Here is a 13,193-nt window from a genome sequence, read left to right as displayed (position 1 = left end):
ACAGTACCTTCTGTGTCTACAACACCTTCTGTGTCTACAGCACCTTCTGTGTTTGCAGTAACCATTGTGGTTACAGTACCTTCTGTGTCTACAACACCTTCTGTGTCTACAGCACCTTCTGTGTTTGAAGTAACCATTGTGGTTACAGTACCTTCTGTGTCTACAACACCTTCTGTGTCTACAACACCTTCTGTGTCTACAGCACCTTCTGTGCTTACAGTAACATTTGTGTTTACAGAAACTTCTGTGTTTTTATTACAGAACCTTCTGCGTTTACAGTAGCAGAAACTAAACTTTTCATTTTGTACGGCACCGGCCAGGCACAATTAGTAGACACACTCCTTTTTGAGGGGCTGAATCGGAAACTCAAACAGTGCGGTGTGTCCATAGTAATATTCCCACCCGACGGAACTTCTCCAAAAAATATGTATACTGACATGCGATAATTTGTCTCCGAACTCATGGAATCAAAATCTCGGCGGCGTACTCGCTTTGGGGAAGGTCAGGGCTCCAATTCAAAGGATCTACTGGTGGATGCTGATACTAAACGCACAACAAAGTTTTCTGGAGGGACAGGTCTATTGGCACTGTCGCTCCAAACAAAGGGCAAACTGTCAGGCATAGGAAAGGTAGAGGCAGAAGACACGATCCACGTTCCAAGGCTGCCTTTGAAAGCGAACCTACCCACATCTACTCCATCAAAGCCGCCCCCTACGCGGAATGAGAGCCCATGGAACACTTACACCAAGCTCCGTACGTTAGAGCGTGGGGGTGAGGTCACAACAGCTTGCACGTGTGCAGTCCCGGTGAAGATGGTTATCGTGAAGAAGCTTGCTGCGAAGAAAATCCCTTCTGACTTCGCCAAAGAGATTGCAAAATGCCAGCATGAAAACTTGCTCTCCGCTCTAGAGCTTTATAAATATGAGGGCTCATTTTTCATTATCACCGACTACACCGCGGCTACTCTTAAGCAGATCATCGGGAGCAGCTCACGCCCTTTGAATGAGATCCACATCTCGGCCATCTGCCAACAGGGAAGCTTCCCTCTCCGTGTAGCAATATGTCCACTGACATCTCACAGGTCTTACATGGCATGCAACATCTGTCCACATTTGGTCTTGCTCATCAAAAGCTGAACAGCTCAAGGATTCTTTTTATGCCTGAAAACCCCGTCTTTCCAGAGAAGTCAGGTCTCGTGAAGATAGGTACGTTTACAAAGGCTGAGTTGAGCTACAAGCTAAACAGGTCTGTAGCCCACTTTGACGAGTGCCAGCTAGTGCAATTAATTTCAGCCCGCCCACTTGGTACGATTGCTTTCGAAATGATGGAGGGTGGTAGCCGGCCAGAGAGAGAGGACAAGCTGGTCCTAAGTCACCCAGAGCAGTGGTCGCCACAAGCATCCAACTTTCTCTATGCCACTCAGTGGGGGACTTTAAAAGATATCGAAGAGGTTAGGAAAGTTCGTTTTATTCTTACGCACATCTTTTAACAGTCTCATAGCATGAGTTTGTAAATAGGGATGTATCGCCGACAGTCATGGTTCCGTTTATCGAACACGCGCGATGGGACTACGTTGAAAGTCTAAACCTGTTAAAATATTAAGCTTAAGCTACAACTCTATTTTAAGCCTGTTAGATGGATAAATTGAATGGTGTATAGCAGTACCATAGAGATAATTACAAGAATACTGGACCGACACGCAATGAATGACAAACATAATTAATAATTTGAGATTAATAAGGACAAATGTTACGCGTATGCTGCCCAATCTTAATTACGTTACTATATTGGAAATGGTGACAAAGTAACCCAGCAGAAATCGAGGGGCATCAATGGTCCTCGACTGGCCGTTCGTTCATTCGGCTGGTCAACAACCGCACCTTTATGATGGTCTCCACTGGAAGCATTATTTGGCCGCCCCAACTACACCCTCCCTATGTAGCTCAACCCTCCATTTGTGAGCAACACCCTTACATTACGATTCTCCCTACTGCGTGTGGCAACATTAGATCCTCCCGATCTTGATGTCTCGTCCCGTCCTCTATATACTTGCTCAAATTAAGCGGTCTATTACTTGCTATCATCGCTCATTAGAGTTGCCAAACTTCATCAACCAAAGTTCTCGATATGAATGGTCGTAAAGTAAGTTATCTTACAGCATCAGGTGGCTAAAGCTAATTTCGAAGGTCAAAACTGCGCGCTCAAAAAAATACAAAGTTATGCTATATCGAGGGCATAAACCGGTCTTAATGCCGATTGATGAGAGCTTGGAAGATAAGTGGATGGTGAGAGAAGGAACAAAGCAGGAAGATCATGATGATGATAAAAATGATAAAACAGATGGAAAGGGGGACAAATATGAGGATCATGATGACGATGACTGCGGTGGGAGTCAAGACAAGGAAGTAGACGATAAGAATGTTGGGGATGAAGAGAAAAACAACGAACAGGACACTGAGGAGGTCGATAAGGAAGAGAGTGAGAAGGAGGGTGAGAAGGAGGGTGAGAAGGAGTGTGAAAAGGAGGGTGACAAGGAGGATGAGGCACAAGGGGGTGAAGACGGGGAGGAGAATGAAGATGAGGAAGAAGATGAGGAAGAAGACGAGGAAGAAGATGAGGAAGAAGATGAGGAAGAAGATGAGGAAGAAGATGAGGAAGAAGATGAGGATGAAGATGAGGAAGAAGATGAGGATGAAGAGGAAAGTGACAGCGACGACGGTGACGATGATGGCGAAGATCTTCGAGACTTTGTGGTTTATGATATAGAGCCCGATTCTGAGGAAGATGCCGACTATCGGGACAGTGGATGCACAGATACGGACGAAGAGGAGGATGATTATCCCCATGAAGAGGGTATCTATTCCGAGGAAGAGGGGGGCTATAATGTCGACGAAGATATATACTATAGCGAGGATTTGGAGGAGAGCGAGGTATAAAGACCATGGTGAAGAACAACCTTACCAACTAGATTGATGCACTTCTCTAATAGCAAAAGCTAAGCTTGATTAATAGACAAAGTTATTAGAACAAAGATGTAGCGAAGGCAATTCCCTGAGTCTCGTACGACTGTGCCCCTCAATCTCAACCAAATCAGTACCTTCCTGATCGTTACGTATTGATTTGAATAAGTATTGTTTTGAGGAATAATGGCATGACTGCTTATTTCTATGCCCATCTACAACTACCATTGTTGGCGCAGTAGTTGGCCTCGTATCATAATTGTCTGGTTTCTAATACCTACGCAGGCTCGTCTCAGCTGAGATGTACTGTTTATTGGTACACACTCTAATATGCCAAGCAACAAAAGTATATAAAGTAAACCACGTAAAAGTAGATAGCGGGGAAAGAGAAATTCCAGCTATCATATATGTATCATCTTTTGATGCATAGAGAAATTCTATCACAATTAAATACAATCAAATACCCTAACGATCGCCTCCTTCTGACGACCCCCTCTCCATCATTCGATGAGCTTCCACAACGTCCTTCAAGGGGTGAGTATAGAGCATCATAATAACTGCCTCCAGGGTTTCCACCATTAACTTCCCCTTGTGGAGTTCCTGAGAGAGGGTAAGGTTACTGTTCGATAGGTGCTGGCATTGGTTCACCACCCGTGCGTAATCTTGTGCTTGGCTCTCGAATGCTTTCGTCGCCTCTTCAGCCTGGTGTCGAAGCCGCTCCGCCCTCCGGTTTGCACGCTTCAGCTTTTCGTGCTCAATAGAAAGCTCTTGTTCAGCTTTATTAGCACGGTGGTGCCAATCGTAAGCAGTGGCAGTATTGATGCTGGCCAGGGTGGGTGTCTGCGGGTCGCTTTCGACATCGGTAGATGGGGCCGGCTAAAATTGTGTGAGTAGATGACTACCTCTGGGGTCTGGGGTGTTACCGAAGGCATTATGACTTGTATACACAGCTTCTAGAATAATTTTGCAGTAGTAAGCTGATCGGGTGCATACTATATTTATGTCCAATCTATACACGTCTTCTCCTGTTGTTGCTAGCTTCCTGGACGAGAGAAATTAAGTTGTCTACGGGACAATATGTGACGGGCCAGCTCTAAAATTTAGTTCATCAGTAAGCATAACAGCTTTTGGCGCATGTCTGGCCCGCATACAGTTGATGGCTCTAGTCAGCAGGTAGCTCCGTCCACAACCCCGCCCCCCCCCCCCCCGCGTATGGTGCCTGTGCTCTCCATAGAGGAGTCATACAGGAAGATATTTTATGCACTTGGTCGTAGACGTGAGCATCAAACTCGTCAAATCGCCAGAGCACTTTCTCAACCTGCGTCGTAGACGGTAATTGAGCAGTTCCACAGAAATACCGCTCAGATTGACTAGCCCGGTGGCTGGGCCCGTTCTCACGGATGGAGGGGAAAATGATGCTAGCAATATATTTGAGTTGAACTAGCAGTGGTTACTGTAATTGTGACTACTTTTCTCATGGTTTCCACAGCCCCACTGGCTACCTGTCCTCATTGTTTCTTCACTCAATCAATACCGTTCCCAACCTGGGACTTGCTCACACCTTCCCAGCCTCCATTGCTGGCTTGTTTTTTCTCACTGATGACCCGTCGTCCTTAGGGCTGTGATAACAACCAACCTCATAATTCGGGACCATTCCGTGTTCGAGTATGCCTTGCATCTTGGCTTCGGACTCTGCAGCAAAGGGACAGCGTGTCCGGATAGCAGCACCACGCTTGTAAAAGAAGAATGGGGCCGGTAGACATGCAAGAGCCAGGAATGCAGGCACAGAGGACGCCCAATGAATACCGAGATTATCGTACATATACTTAGTAAAGAGCGGGAATGCAAATCCAAAAAGCGATCGGAGCACTGAATTTGCAGCGAGGGCTGAGGCGGCGAAAATGGTATAAGCATCGATAAGATAGCTCGTTATAGCAAGGAAGATAATAACCATACCGAATCCAAAAGGCATGCCAGCCATAATGCTGGAGATCCAGTGAATAGATGGGCCATTGGTCCATGCAAACCAGAAGAGGCCCACAGGGATCGTGACAGCACCAACCATGGCCGATTTGAGCCGCGCTTCTGGAGGGGCAATGCCACCGTGCTCCGCCGCGGTCTGCAGGTAGTGCCTGTTCCCGAGGGGGACCAGCATAGTGGCGAGTATCATCCCGACGGCGACACCGAGGAAGGCAAGGCCGCCGGTGCCTTCACTCCAGCCGCGGCTCTCCTGAAAGCATATGGGGAAGGCGCCGAAGAGCATATATAAGGTTCCGTAGATAATAGCCATATATATAGACAGGACCGACACAATGGGTTCCTTGAAGAGCAAGACCCATGGTCGTACTAGAGCAGTGCTAAGTGCGTGCCAGCCAGTTTTCTCCCCTCCACTGTCTGTCTTTGCTCGATACACTTTACCACTCATCGAGGAGAGTGTCTGTGCACGTTTCCTGAGGAGTACTGGCGTATAGGTCTCTGGAATGAAGATGAGTCCCAGCAGCCACATCACACCAGAAACGATAGCCATCAAAGCCTCAATCCAGACCCAACCTTTGGATTGGCCGAGGAATCCACCTGCGATAGGGCCGATGGTAGGCCCAAGGAACGGAGCGAGGGCAAAGAGACCCATAGCAAGACCACGCTCGGATGCATCGAACATGTCCGCAATCTGACCTCCAGCATTGGTCAAAGGCGACGACCCGAAAGCGCCAGCAAAGAAGCGAAGGACCAGAAGAGTCTGTATATTCTTAGATCCAGTCGCGCCGGCGTTAAATGCGGCGAAGGCACCGTAGGTAATGGCAAATATGACCTGACGACCATACATCTCGCTCAAGGGCGCCCAGAGAAGCGGTCCCACGGCGAAGCCAAGTACGAATAACGACACACCTAGGGTAGCGACTTCCGTACTGGCATCAAAACTGTCTATGGCCTCCCGCATGCCTCCTGGAGGACGGTCAGTTTTAGCAGACAAGGCTTATGCAAGAACATACCGCTGAAAGCACTAGAAGTGAAAGCTGTTGCCAACATACACATAGCAGCAATCCCACTGAGAAACCACTTCTTGAACGTTGAGAACTCCATAGGGTTTCCGGGGTCGGATGGAATCCAGCACACAATGAAGGGATCCTCCTCAGTTCCCTTGCCGTTGTACTGGTGGGATACAACCGCCCGTGTGATGCGGGATTGGTCAACCAGCAGCCGCCAGTGTGGTATTGGCCTAGAGGCTTCAACTTCAAAACCTTCCTCCATCTTTTGTGAGCAGCACAGAGCATAGACTCGAAGTTCAGTCCCTCCACTAGAAAGTATAAATGGAACAAAAAAATGCAGTCGGAGGTTGCCACTTGCATGGTACTTGGCCACACAGGAAGCTAGCGGGAATTTGAATTCCTGATACGGCATTGGCGGTGAAGAGTGTGGATGGTCATATAAAGGATGATGGGCCTCGATTAAGACGCTTGGTCAATAGCTAGCCTTAGCCTGTGCCAACCCGGTTGCCTGGTCGGCAGTGAGGATCTCTGCCGGCTTGAACATCGACAAGCCGTACAATTCGTGATGGCTTGTAATGCCCCACATGGGCTTGACCTGGGTTCTTCAAGCCTTTCAACCCCCTTCCCTCTTCCCCCTTTTCTCCCTCTCCATTATTTGACCCACGCCGTTTCACTTTTGTCAGACTGTTAGTACTGCGTTCAATGAAGTTACGGCTAACTCCGTTACAGATCTACTACTTTAGAGAAATAAGTAAACATTAAATAAATAAAAAACGACATTAACCTTACCTCTTAAAGTCTATTCTGATATTCAGATCTATAGCTATTAATTCATTTAGCAGTATGCTTGCAAACTCTTTGTTCTAAGGACTTTAAGATTTACGCCCGAGGGGTATAGTAGGTGGTCAGATCACAAGTTGCGTTAAATTCGTTTTGGGCCACGAGAGAATGCAAAATAAATTAAAATTTAATGGCCCTCACTCGCTGCGTCCAACTACTCAAACTTGTTCGTGGTTAAATATTAACATTTATAGGATTGAGTAAGTTGTGTATGTTTGATTTGCGTTCCACATGTGGTGGTCGAGGATCCTGGAATGACGAGTTATGTACAGTCGTAGGATTCTCCATGTGGGGCTGCGCCGAGATTACTGCCATCGTCTCGAAGGCTATAACGTTATCGGGAAGGTGACTGACATATACGTGAAACAAAAATGGAGCACATTCCCAAGAGAATGTGAGCCAGAAGTAGTCCCAGATTAATTGCTTCAAGAGTTGAAACTGACACAGGTTCCCCCCAGAAACAAGGATGGTTTCTCCGGCATACCAGTCGCAATCCAGTAGCTTGAATCGAAGTACCGATATTTTCGTGGCCGCCTTCGATTCAACCGTGTACCACTTGTAGAAATCCGTCGAGGTCTGCGTCATTAAGGCCTCCACAGAATAAAGTATACCTGCATCTAGCGATTGCTTTGATTTCAGGAGAAGTCTGGTATTCCTTGAAAAGATCCGAAATAGATGTTTTACCTCAGTCGGGCATAGGGTGTACTTAATTTTAGTCTCAATCGTGAATGTGACAGAGGGAGGCTTGTAATGCTGCTGTCGTATCACGGGCCCGGATGACTGCGGAGCTGATGGTGACGGGAGGAGTGGCTGGAGAAAGTGATGCTGTTGAGGGGGTAATGCATTGGCCGAGATTGAAGCAGCATGGAGGCTCTCCACGAACGGCTGCGAACAAGTCAAGTCCTGGGTTGGTGGATGCATCTGCTCAGGCAGTACTAGAGGCTGCAACTGCGTAGTGTGAGGGCCCTGGCAAGTCCAGCATGACGGTAGCAAAGATTGAGAATTAATGAACTTTGGTTGCTCGCTAGACTTTTGCGATATGTCGTCGGGATACGCAATTGCGTTGAAAGCGCCCGTCGTAGCCGACTGTATGCTCTGAGTAGGTTTCTCAAGCGCGCACTCATTCAAAGAATGGTTCGCCGTTACATCCACATCTTTAACCCTTTTCATGTAGCATACATCCCTTGGTAAACCAAATCCCTCACTAGATCCTATTTTGTCCATGGCCGCCGCTTCGGTTGGTTCTGTCTCAGTCACCTTGAACATGCTGAATTCTACAACAAAATTCACTTTATGGGCATCCCTTCTTCTTATTTTCCGGGTTCGTGTGAGGGTCTGTGCCAGTCCACTCAAACTAACACTTTGGGAATTTGCGATTCCTCGGACGGAATCGCTACCCAACGTAGCTGCAACAGACTGTTTGATGCAACCCGGGTCGGCCTCTACTATAAGTCCCTTGCAAGCACGTCTGTTAGGTACACAGCGCTTGCAGATGGGAAATGTACTGGTTTTCTTGACTCGCCGGGCCCTATTAGTTTACTTCTCAGCTGTGACGATACGGGAATATATGCAGCAAACTTACTTTCACGTTAAGCAACCTAATCTCAACCTACGACTTGTCTTTGCGATAATCTTCCCAGGCAAGCTAGAACAGTCTCCCTTACATGAGTCAAAAGGACGACACATAATAACGACAAGACGGTAGTGCTGTTCTGAGGTTGGGTATGCTAGAAAGGTGGTACAAAGGGAACCATGTTTACCGCGTTAGCCACACGTATTATGTCATACCTTTAGTGCCGCGCCACATGGACAGGCAGCGGCTTCGTGATGGGCCATTGTGGGTCAAAATATACATCGGGCGTAAGGCTAAGGGCGCGTGGCCGACCCGAGCCCCCATCAGGAAATTTATGCTAGTTCTGCCATCAAGAATGTTATTGCTAACCCACTCCACACTGTGAGCTCTGCCACCATGCCGACATGGCCTGACCTACCAGTTTTGGCGGCGTCTCCTAACTCCATCAAGAACGTTATGGTAGTCATCCGCCAGGCTCTTATGCCTTTTCTGGGCCATCACTTATCGGGTAGCTTCACATGATACGGAAGCTGACCAGTCTACTAACATGCTTGCGATAGCCAACAGACCATGTCCCAAGGACTGACTTCTCTAGCCCCTCTATGCCGGTGTGGCGACTAGAATTTGGACGTTTCTTCTCAGACAGGAGGAAAGCCCTAATTTAATTGGTTGTATTAGCGAGTAGAACCCCCTTTTTTAAGCGAGAAGAAAAAATAACGTCGCGTTTACGATTAAAAAGTCACCCTTATTTTATAATATTCACAAATTTCCATTATATAAGCTTCTCTAGTCATTCAATACATGAACAAATAGTTCCATAGAGTTGGTGCGTCTAATTTCCGCCACCAAATGTCACCTCTCTAAACTTCTCTTGATTTGACCATCCACACGTTTGCGAATATCCTTGTACTTTAAAAGCGTAAGAGAGTCAGGTCTCTCGTGGGCTGGTCTTGCCTTGGTTTGTTGAGTGGAGGGCCGCTGGTCACATCCTGGAGGTGACTTATCGCGCTTGGAGAAGGGAGCAGCGAGCCGACCGATTATAGTAGTCTGCGACTGGCATCGCAAAATTGGGGTCTTCTCTTCCCTCTCGAAGAGACACATGATAGGCCAAAGCTACAAATGTCAGAGGTTGAGCTGTATGAGACCGAGTTTGAAGATATACCTCCGTTTAATTGTGCTTTAAATTGCTTAATAGATTGCTTCCCCAGAAGGTACCTAGCAAACATACACAGTGGCAATCTCGATAAAAACCATGTAATGTCCTTGGAACGGGATTAATCGCAGTTGTAAAGCAGGAAATTGCTGAAGTAAGGGTGGCACCGGCCCCATGGCTCTGCCGGCCCATCAACTTTCTGCTCGAGCAGCCCTTTTGCCTTGGCCATCTCATCCCCGCTGTAAACAGGATTGCATCCCATCCATAGGCTCTTAATAAAGAGACATCAGTACCCGTGCAGCTTAAACGGCCAGCTTTTTCATACCTAATGGCTTCGTGTGCCCACCAGCAGTGGTTGCGCCTGAGTGAGGACGAGGATAGTTTTGTTCTACAATATGGGAGTCGGCTCTATAACATTACAGACGCTCTTCCACATCCCGCAAGGCAGTACCCATCCCTCATTTCCTTCATTGGTAAACGATCCAAGGCAAGAGCGCTGCGAGCTCTATTCCCTGGGAGCGGAATATCCGGTTGTCGCAGGTCCGGGATTGCTAATATATGCGTCGATCAAACATCAACGAACAGTGATTATCCAATTCTTGTTACCGACAGCTCTCCCGAGTACACGCATTCAAACCCTAGGGTAAAGGAGGCCTGCCATGAGACCATCACGCATCACGTATCTTGGTCGGATGACGGAAACGGCTCACCAACGCAACAAGACCTCGTCTACCACGTCCATGCTCGACTTCTATCGCTATTTACCGACGTGCTATGCATATTCGCCGATGACTGCGGCGGCATCGACATGGTGGCAGAGCTACTTGCCGTCTGGACAGCAATCGGCTCCGCATCGAGCCTACCGTCCAGCGTCCGTCCTCGGTTGGTCGTCGTCACGAGCATACATGGGACCGACTTCCACTCCGAAGCTCTTCGCTTCCGCCTTCGGGTGCTCTCAAATTCCACGTTCTCGGACTCATTCGCGTCTTTGAATATTGTGAACGTATTGCGCTTGGGTCGAACTCGGAGAGAAAACTTTAGCGGTCTAGGGGAGGTCCTGGGTGAGGAGATAAGAGCGGCACGCCTAGAGAGAGTCAATACGCATACCTTGTTCTCCATGGTCCACCTCACGGCTTTCTTTGATATGGCACTGAGAGATTTTGCAGCATCACCGCGGTACACGTTCGACTTCATTCGGCGCACACGAGAGGACAATCCTGTTCCGCCAAACTTTCAGCGCCACCTGGCATCGTTCATGGCCTTGTGCTCTGAGCAAAAGCTGCCTGAGAGCATCCTTTGGGATTTCATTGCGTCTGCGATTGTCCTGGACTGCTTCCCTCCTGATATGCACTGTAAGTGCCGAACCGCTACCGCTGCTGACATGCTAACCAGGGTGAGTGTTCAATCCATCAGAAGTCTTTCGCACCATCTATCGACCGGCGTGTCTCCTCGGAATTCATGATTTTGCCACCGCCCGACAGCTCTCGACCGAGTTGATCTGTGCGGATATCGAGGGACACATCATATCCATGTTCTCCCACATGAAATACGGTGGGCAGACTGCGGTAGCCCTCCGCGAGCAAAGCCTCAGGCGCAATAAGGAGTACTGGCAGCAGCTAAGGTCCAATGTCAACTGTTTTATCTGCCTCCAGAGGAAACCAGAGCATGTAATGGGCTGCGGGCATGGCATATGTGATCCGTGCGTCTCCATTACTGGATTCAGTCAACCGACGAGAGGCAAGGAGTACCATTACGATATCACCACCTGCCCCCAATGTGGGGCCGACATATCCTTCCAGGCAAGCATTGTGCCGCCAACATGTGGGGTGCGGTTCCTGGCTGTTGACGGCGGTGGTTCAAGAGGCATCGTATCATTGGGGTTCATGGAGGAGCTCCGGCAGGCGCTGGGCTTGCGTTATCCCGTCCAGGAAAACTTCGACTACGCCATTGGGACAAGCTCAGGTAAGTCGACAATGCGCAATAGAGGATGCGAGCTGATGAGGACTAGGCGGCATTGCAACCATCGGGCTCTTTGGCAAGCACTGGACCCCAAAGAAATGTATTGCGTTTTTCCAGAGGTTTGCGAGGAACATTTTCCCGTCTAAGCGCGATAATAGAGTGTCGATCTGCGCCGCAATCAAGCGGCTTTTTGCATTCTACTTTGAGGATGGCAAGTATGATGCAACCCTCCTAGAGGATGTCATGAAAGAAGCGCTTGGGCTGGATCCTATCTTTTCGCCGCTGAAGTCCCGGTCTTCGGGGATCAAATTCGCGGTTACCGCTACCACCATATCTGACGCAACACTCTGCCTGATGTCGAATTACAACGGCGAGGGCAGCCATAGTAAAGAACTAAGTGTGTCGGCTCGGGTTCACATTGTCGCTGGACTAACGGGGCGCTAGGGTATAAACATCTACGTGCGGCACGACCTGCTGATGAGCTCTTGCTGTGGGAGGCGTAAGTATTGCTAAGGAATCGTTTAGACCCCGCTGATCAGAAGTAGGGCAAGATGCACTACCGCTGCACCAACGTATGATTCTCTCGTAGGACTTTGGGATGTAGGCTGACAGAAGACGTAGCTACTTCAAACCCAAATTCCTGCCATTATTTGGCACGTTCCAGGATGGGGGGTTGAAGTACAACAACCCAGTACGGCCCGGCCTGCGTGAGGTTCGCCGTATCTGGAAAGACCGTGACTGTGACCTCGTCCTTTCAATCGGGACCGGCTTCGAGCAGAAGCTGATGTCGCCCGTGGCCTCTAACGTTCGAAACCTACTCCAAGATGGAGCGCTAGCGCGGCTTTATCGGGCTTCTATGGATTCGTTATCTCTTAACGGCCAGATGAGCTGGGAAGATCATTGGTTTGGCTTGGGAGAGGAGGAAAAGAAGCGGCAGTTCCGACTAAACCTACCCCTTGCAGGTAAAGAGCCCAAGATTGACGATGTAGATCAGATGCCGTACCTCTATGACCAGATCCGCCCCCATCTAGGCGATATGGACGGAATAGCCAGGGCTTTCAAGGCCGTATCCTTCTTCTTTGAGCTAGACGAGCCCTTGGTGAAAGATGGCGGGCGCTATAGGTGCCGCGGATCTATCCTGTCCCGGAGCCCCGACAGCTTGCATCTCGTGCAGAATCTGGAAAACTGCTTCCCATCTTCGCAGTTCTTTATCCGGGAGACCCCCTTTGGCTCTCTCAACTCGAATAATATTTGCCCTCTGTGTGGGCGCTTCCACAAAGCCGTCGTATTTCATGTGCGCCATCCATCCGACATAGTCGATGTGTACATCGCGTTCAACAGGTTATATCGCCAGAGTATTAGCTCGTTCCCAGAGTCGATGCAGCGTTTTGAGGGGCGTCAGAAGATCAGGGCAAAGTTCGGACAACCTGACCATAAAAGCAGGATTAATCCATCCAGGGACTCTTCTTGCAGGTGCGGCCTTCAGCGCTTTTGGAAATCAACGCCGAACACAGAGAGTAAGAAGCGTCCTCTTAGTATCTGGACAAGGAGCAGGAAACGGCGTTGTATGTGAGGGGCTGTAGAAGTTGTGAGGTTGAGGTTATGGTACCCAGTAGCCGAGCATGGTGCCACATGATTGGTGGCAGAATAAAGACGGTGTAGCTACCCCTGTGCTCCAGCCCACCTCGAAAACCACAATGGAAGCGCTCCCTTTGGATATC

The 13,193-nt window shown here is 48.8% G+C and overlaps 5 protein-coding genes across 5 annotated transcripts; 3 read left to right on the top strand and 2 right to left on the bottom strand.

Annotated features, from left to right (window-relative positions):
• Nucleotides 1-461: 461 nt before the first annotated feature.
• Nucleotides 462-1,602, top strand: M430DRAFT_18928 (hypothetical protein; the record flags this gene model as incomplete). The annotated part of the gene is made up of 5 exons (XM_024863985.1): nt 462-753; nt 802-1,052; nt 1,082-1,205; nt 1,254-1,450; nt 1,501-1,602. 5 exons carry the CDS (start codon nt 462-464, stop codon nt 1,600-1,602), a joined length of 966 nt encoding a protein of 321 aa, XP_024720677.1.
• A 525-nt stretch (nt 1,603-2,127) lies between these two features.
• On the top strand, nt 2,128-2,936 carry M430DRAFT_275775 (hypothetical protein; the record flags this gene model as incomplete). The annotated part of the gene is made up of 2 exons (XM_024865660.1): nt 2,128-2,142; nt 2,187-2,936. 2 exons carry the CDS (start codon nt 2,128-2,130, stop codon nt 2,934-2,936), a joined length of 765 nt encoding a protein of 254 aa, XP_024720676.1.
• Nucleotides 2,937-3,425: 489 nt separating this feature from the next.
• Nucleotides 3,426-6,209, bottom strand: M430DRAFT_50377 (hypothetical protein; the record flags this gene model as incomplete). Its single annotated transcript, XM_024868145.1, has 3 exons — nt 3,426-3,485; nt 4,597-5,903; nt 5,951-6,209. The coding sequence occupies 3 exons, from the start codon at nt 6,207-6,209 to the stop codon at nt 3,426-3,428; spliced, it is 1,626 nt and encodes a 541-aa protein (XP_024720675.1).
• Nucleotides 6,210-6,961: 752 nt separating this feature from the next.
• M430DRAFT_27788 (hypothetical protein) lies at nt 6,962-8,623 on the bottom strand (the record flags this gene model as incomplete). The annotated part of the gene is made up of 4 exons (XM_024865723.1): nt 6,962-8,242; nt 8,370-8,396; nt 8,452-8,514; nt 8,576-8,623. The coding sequence occupies 4 exons, from the start codon at nt 8,621-8,623 to the stop codon at nt 6,962-6,964; spliced, it is 1,419 nt and encodes a 472-aa protein (XP_024720674.1).
• An 899-nt stretch (nt 8,624-9,522) lies between these two features.
• On the top strand, nt 9,523-13,045 carry M430DRAFT_139503 (hypothetical protein; the record flags this gene model as incomplete). The annotated part of the gene is made up of 5 exons (XM_024862614.1): nt 9,523-10,865; nt 10,912-11,475; nt 11,522-11,871; nt 11,998-12,044; nt 12,094-13,045. Exons 1-5 carry the CDS (start codon nt 9,842-9,844, stop codon nt 13,043-13,045), a joined length of 2,937 nt encoding a protein of 978 aa, XP_024720673.1. The 5' UTR covers nt 9,523-9,841.
• Nucleotides 13,046-13,193: the final 148 nt, after the last annotated feature.

The sequence above is a fragment of the Amorphotheca resinae genome (genome assembly GCF_003019875.1).
Source record: "Amorphotheca resinae ATCC 22711 unplaced genomic scaffold M430scaffold_6, whole genome shotgun sequence".
In the NCBI taxonomy this organism is placed as follows: domain Eukaryota; kingdom Fungi; phylum Ascomycota; class Leotiomycetes; order Helotiales; family Amorphothecaceae; genus Amorphotheca; species Amorphotheca resinae.
The sequence above is the reverse complement of the archived record's forward strand: the minus strand, read 5'-3'. Positions and strand labels throughout refer to the sequence as shown.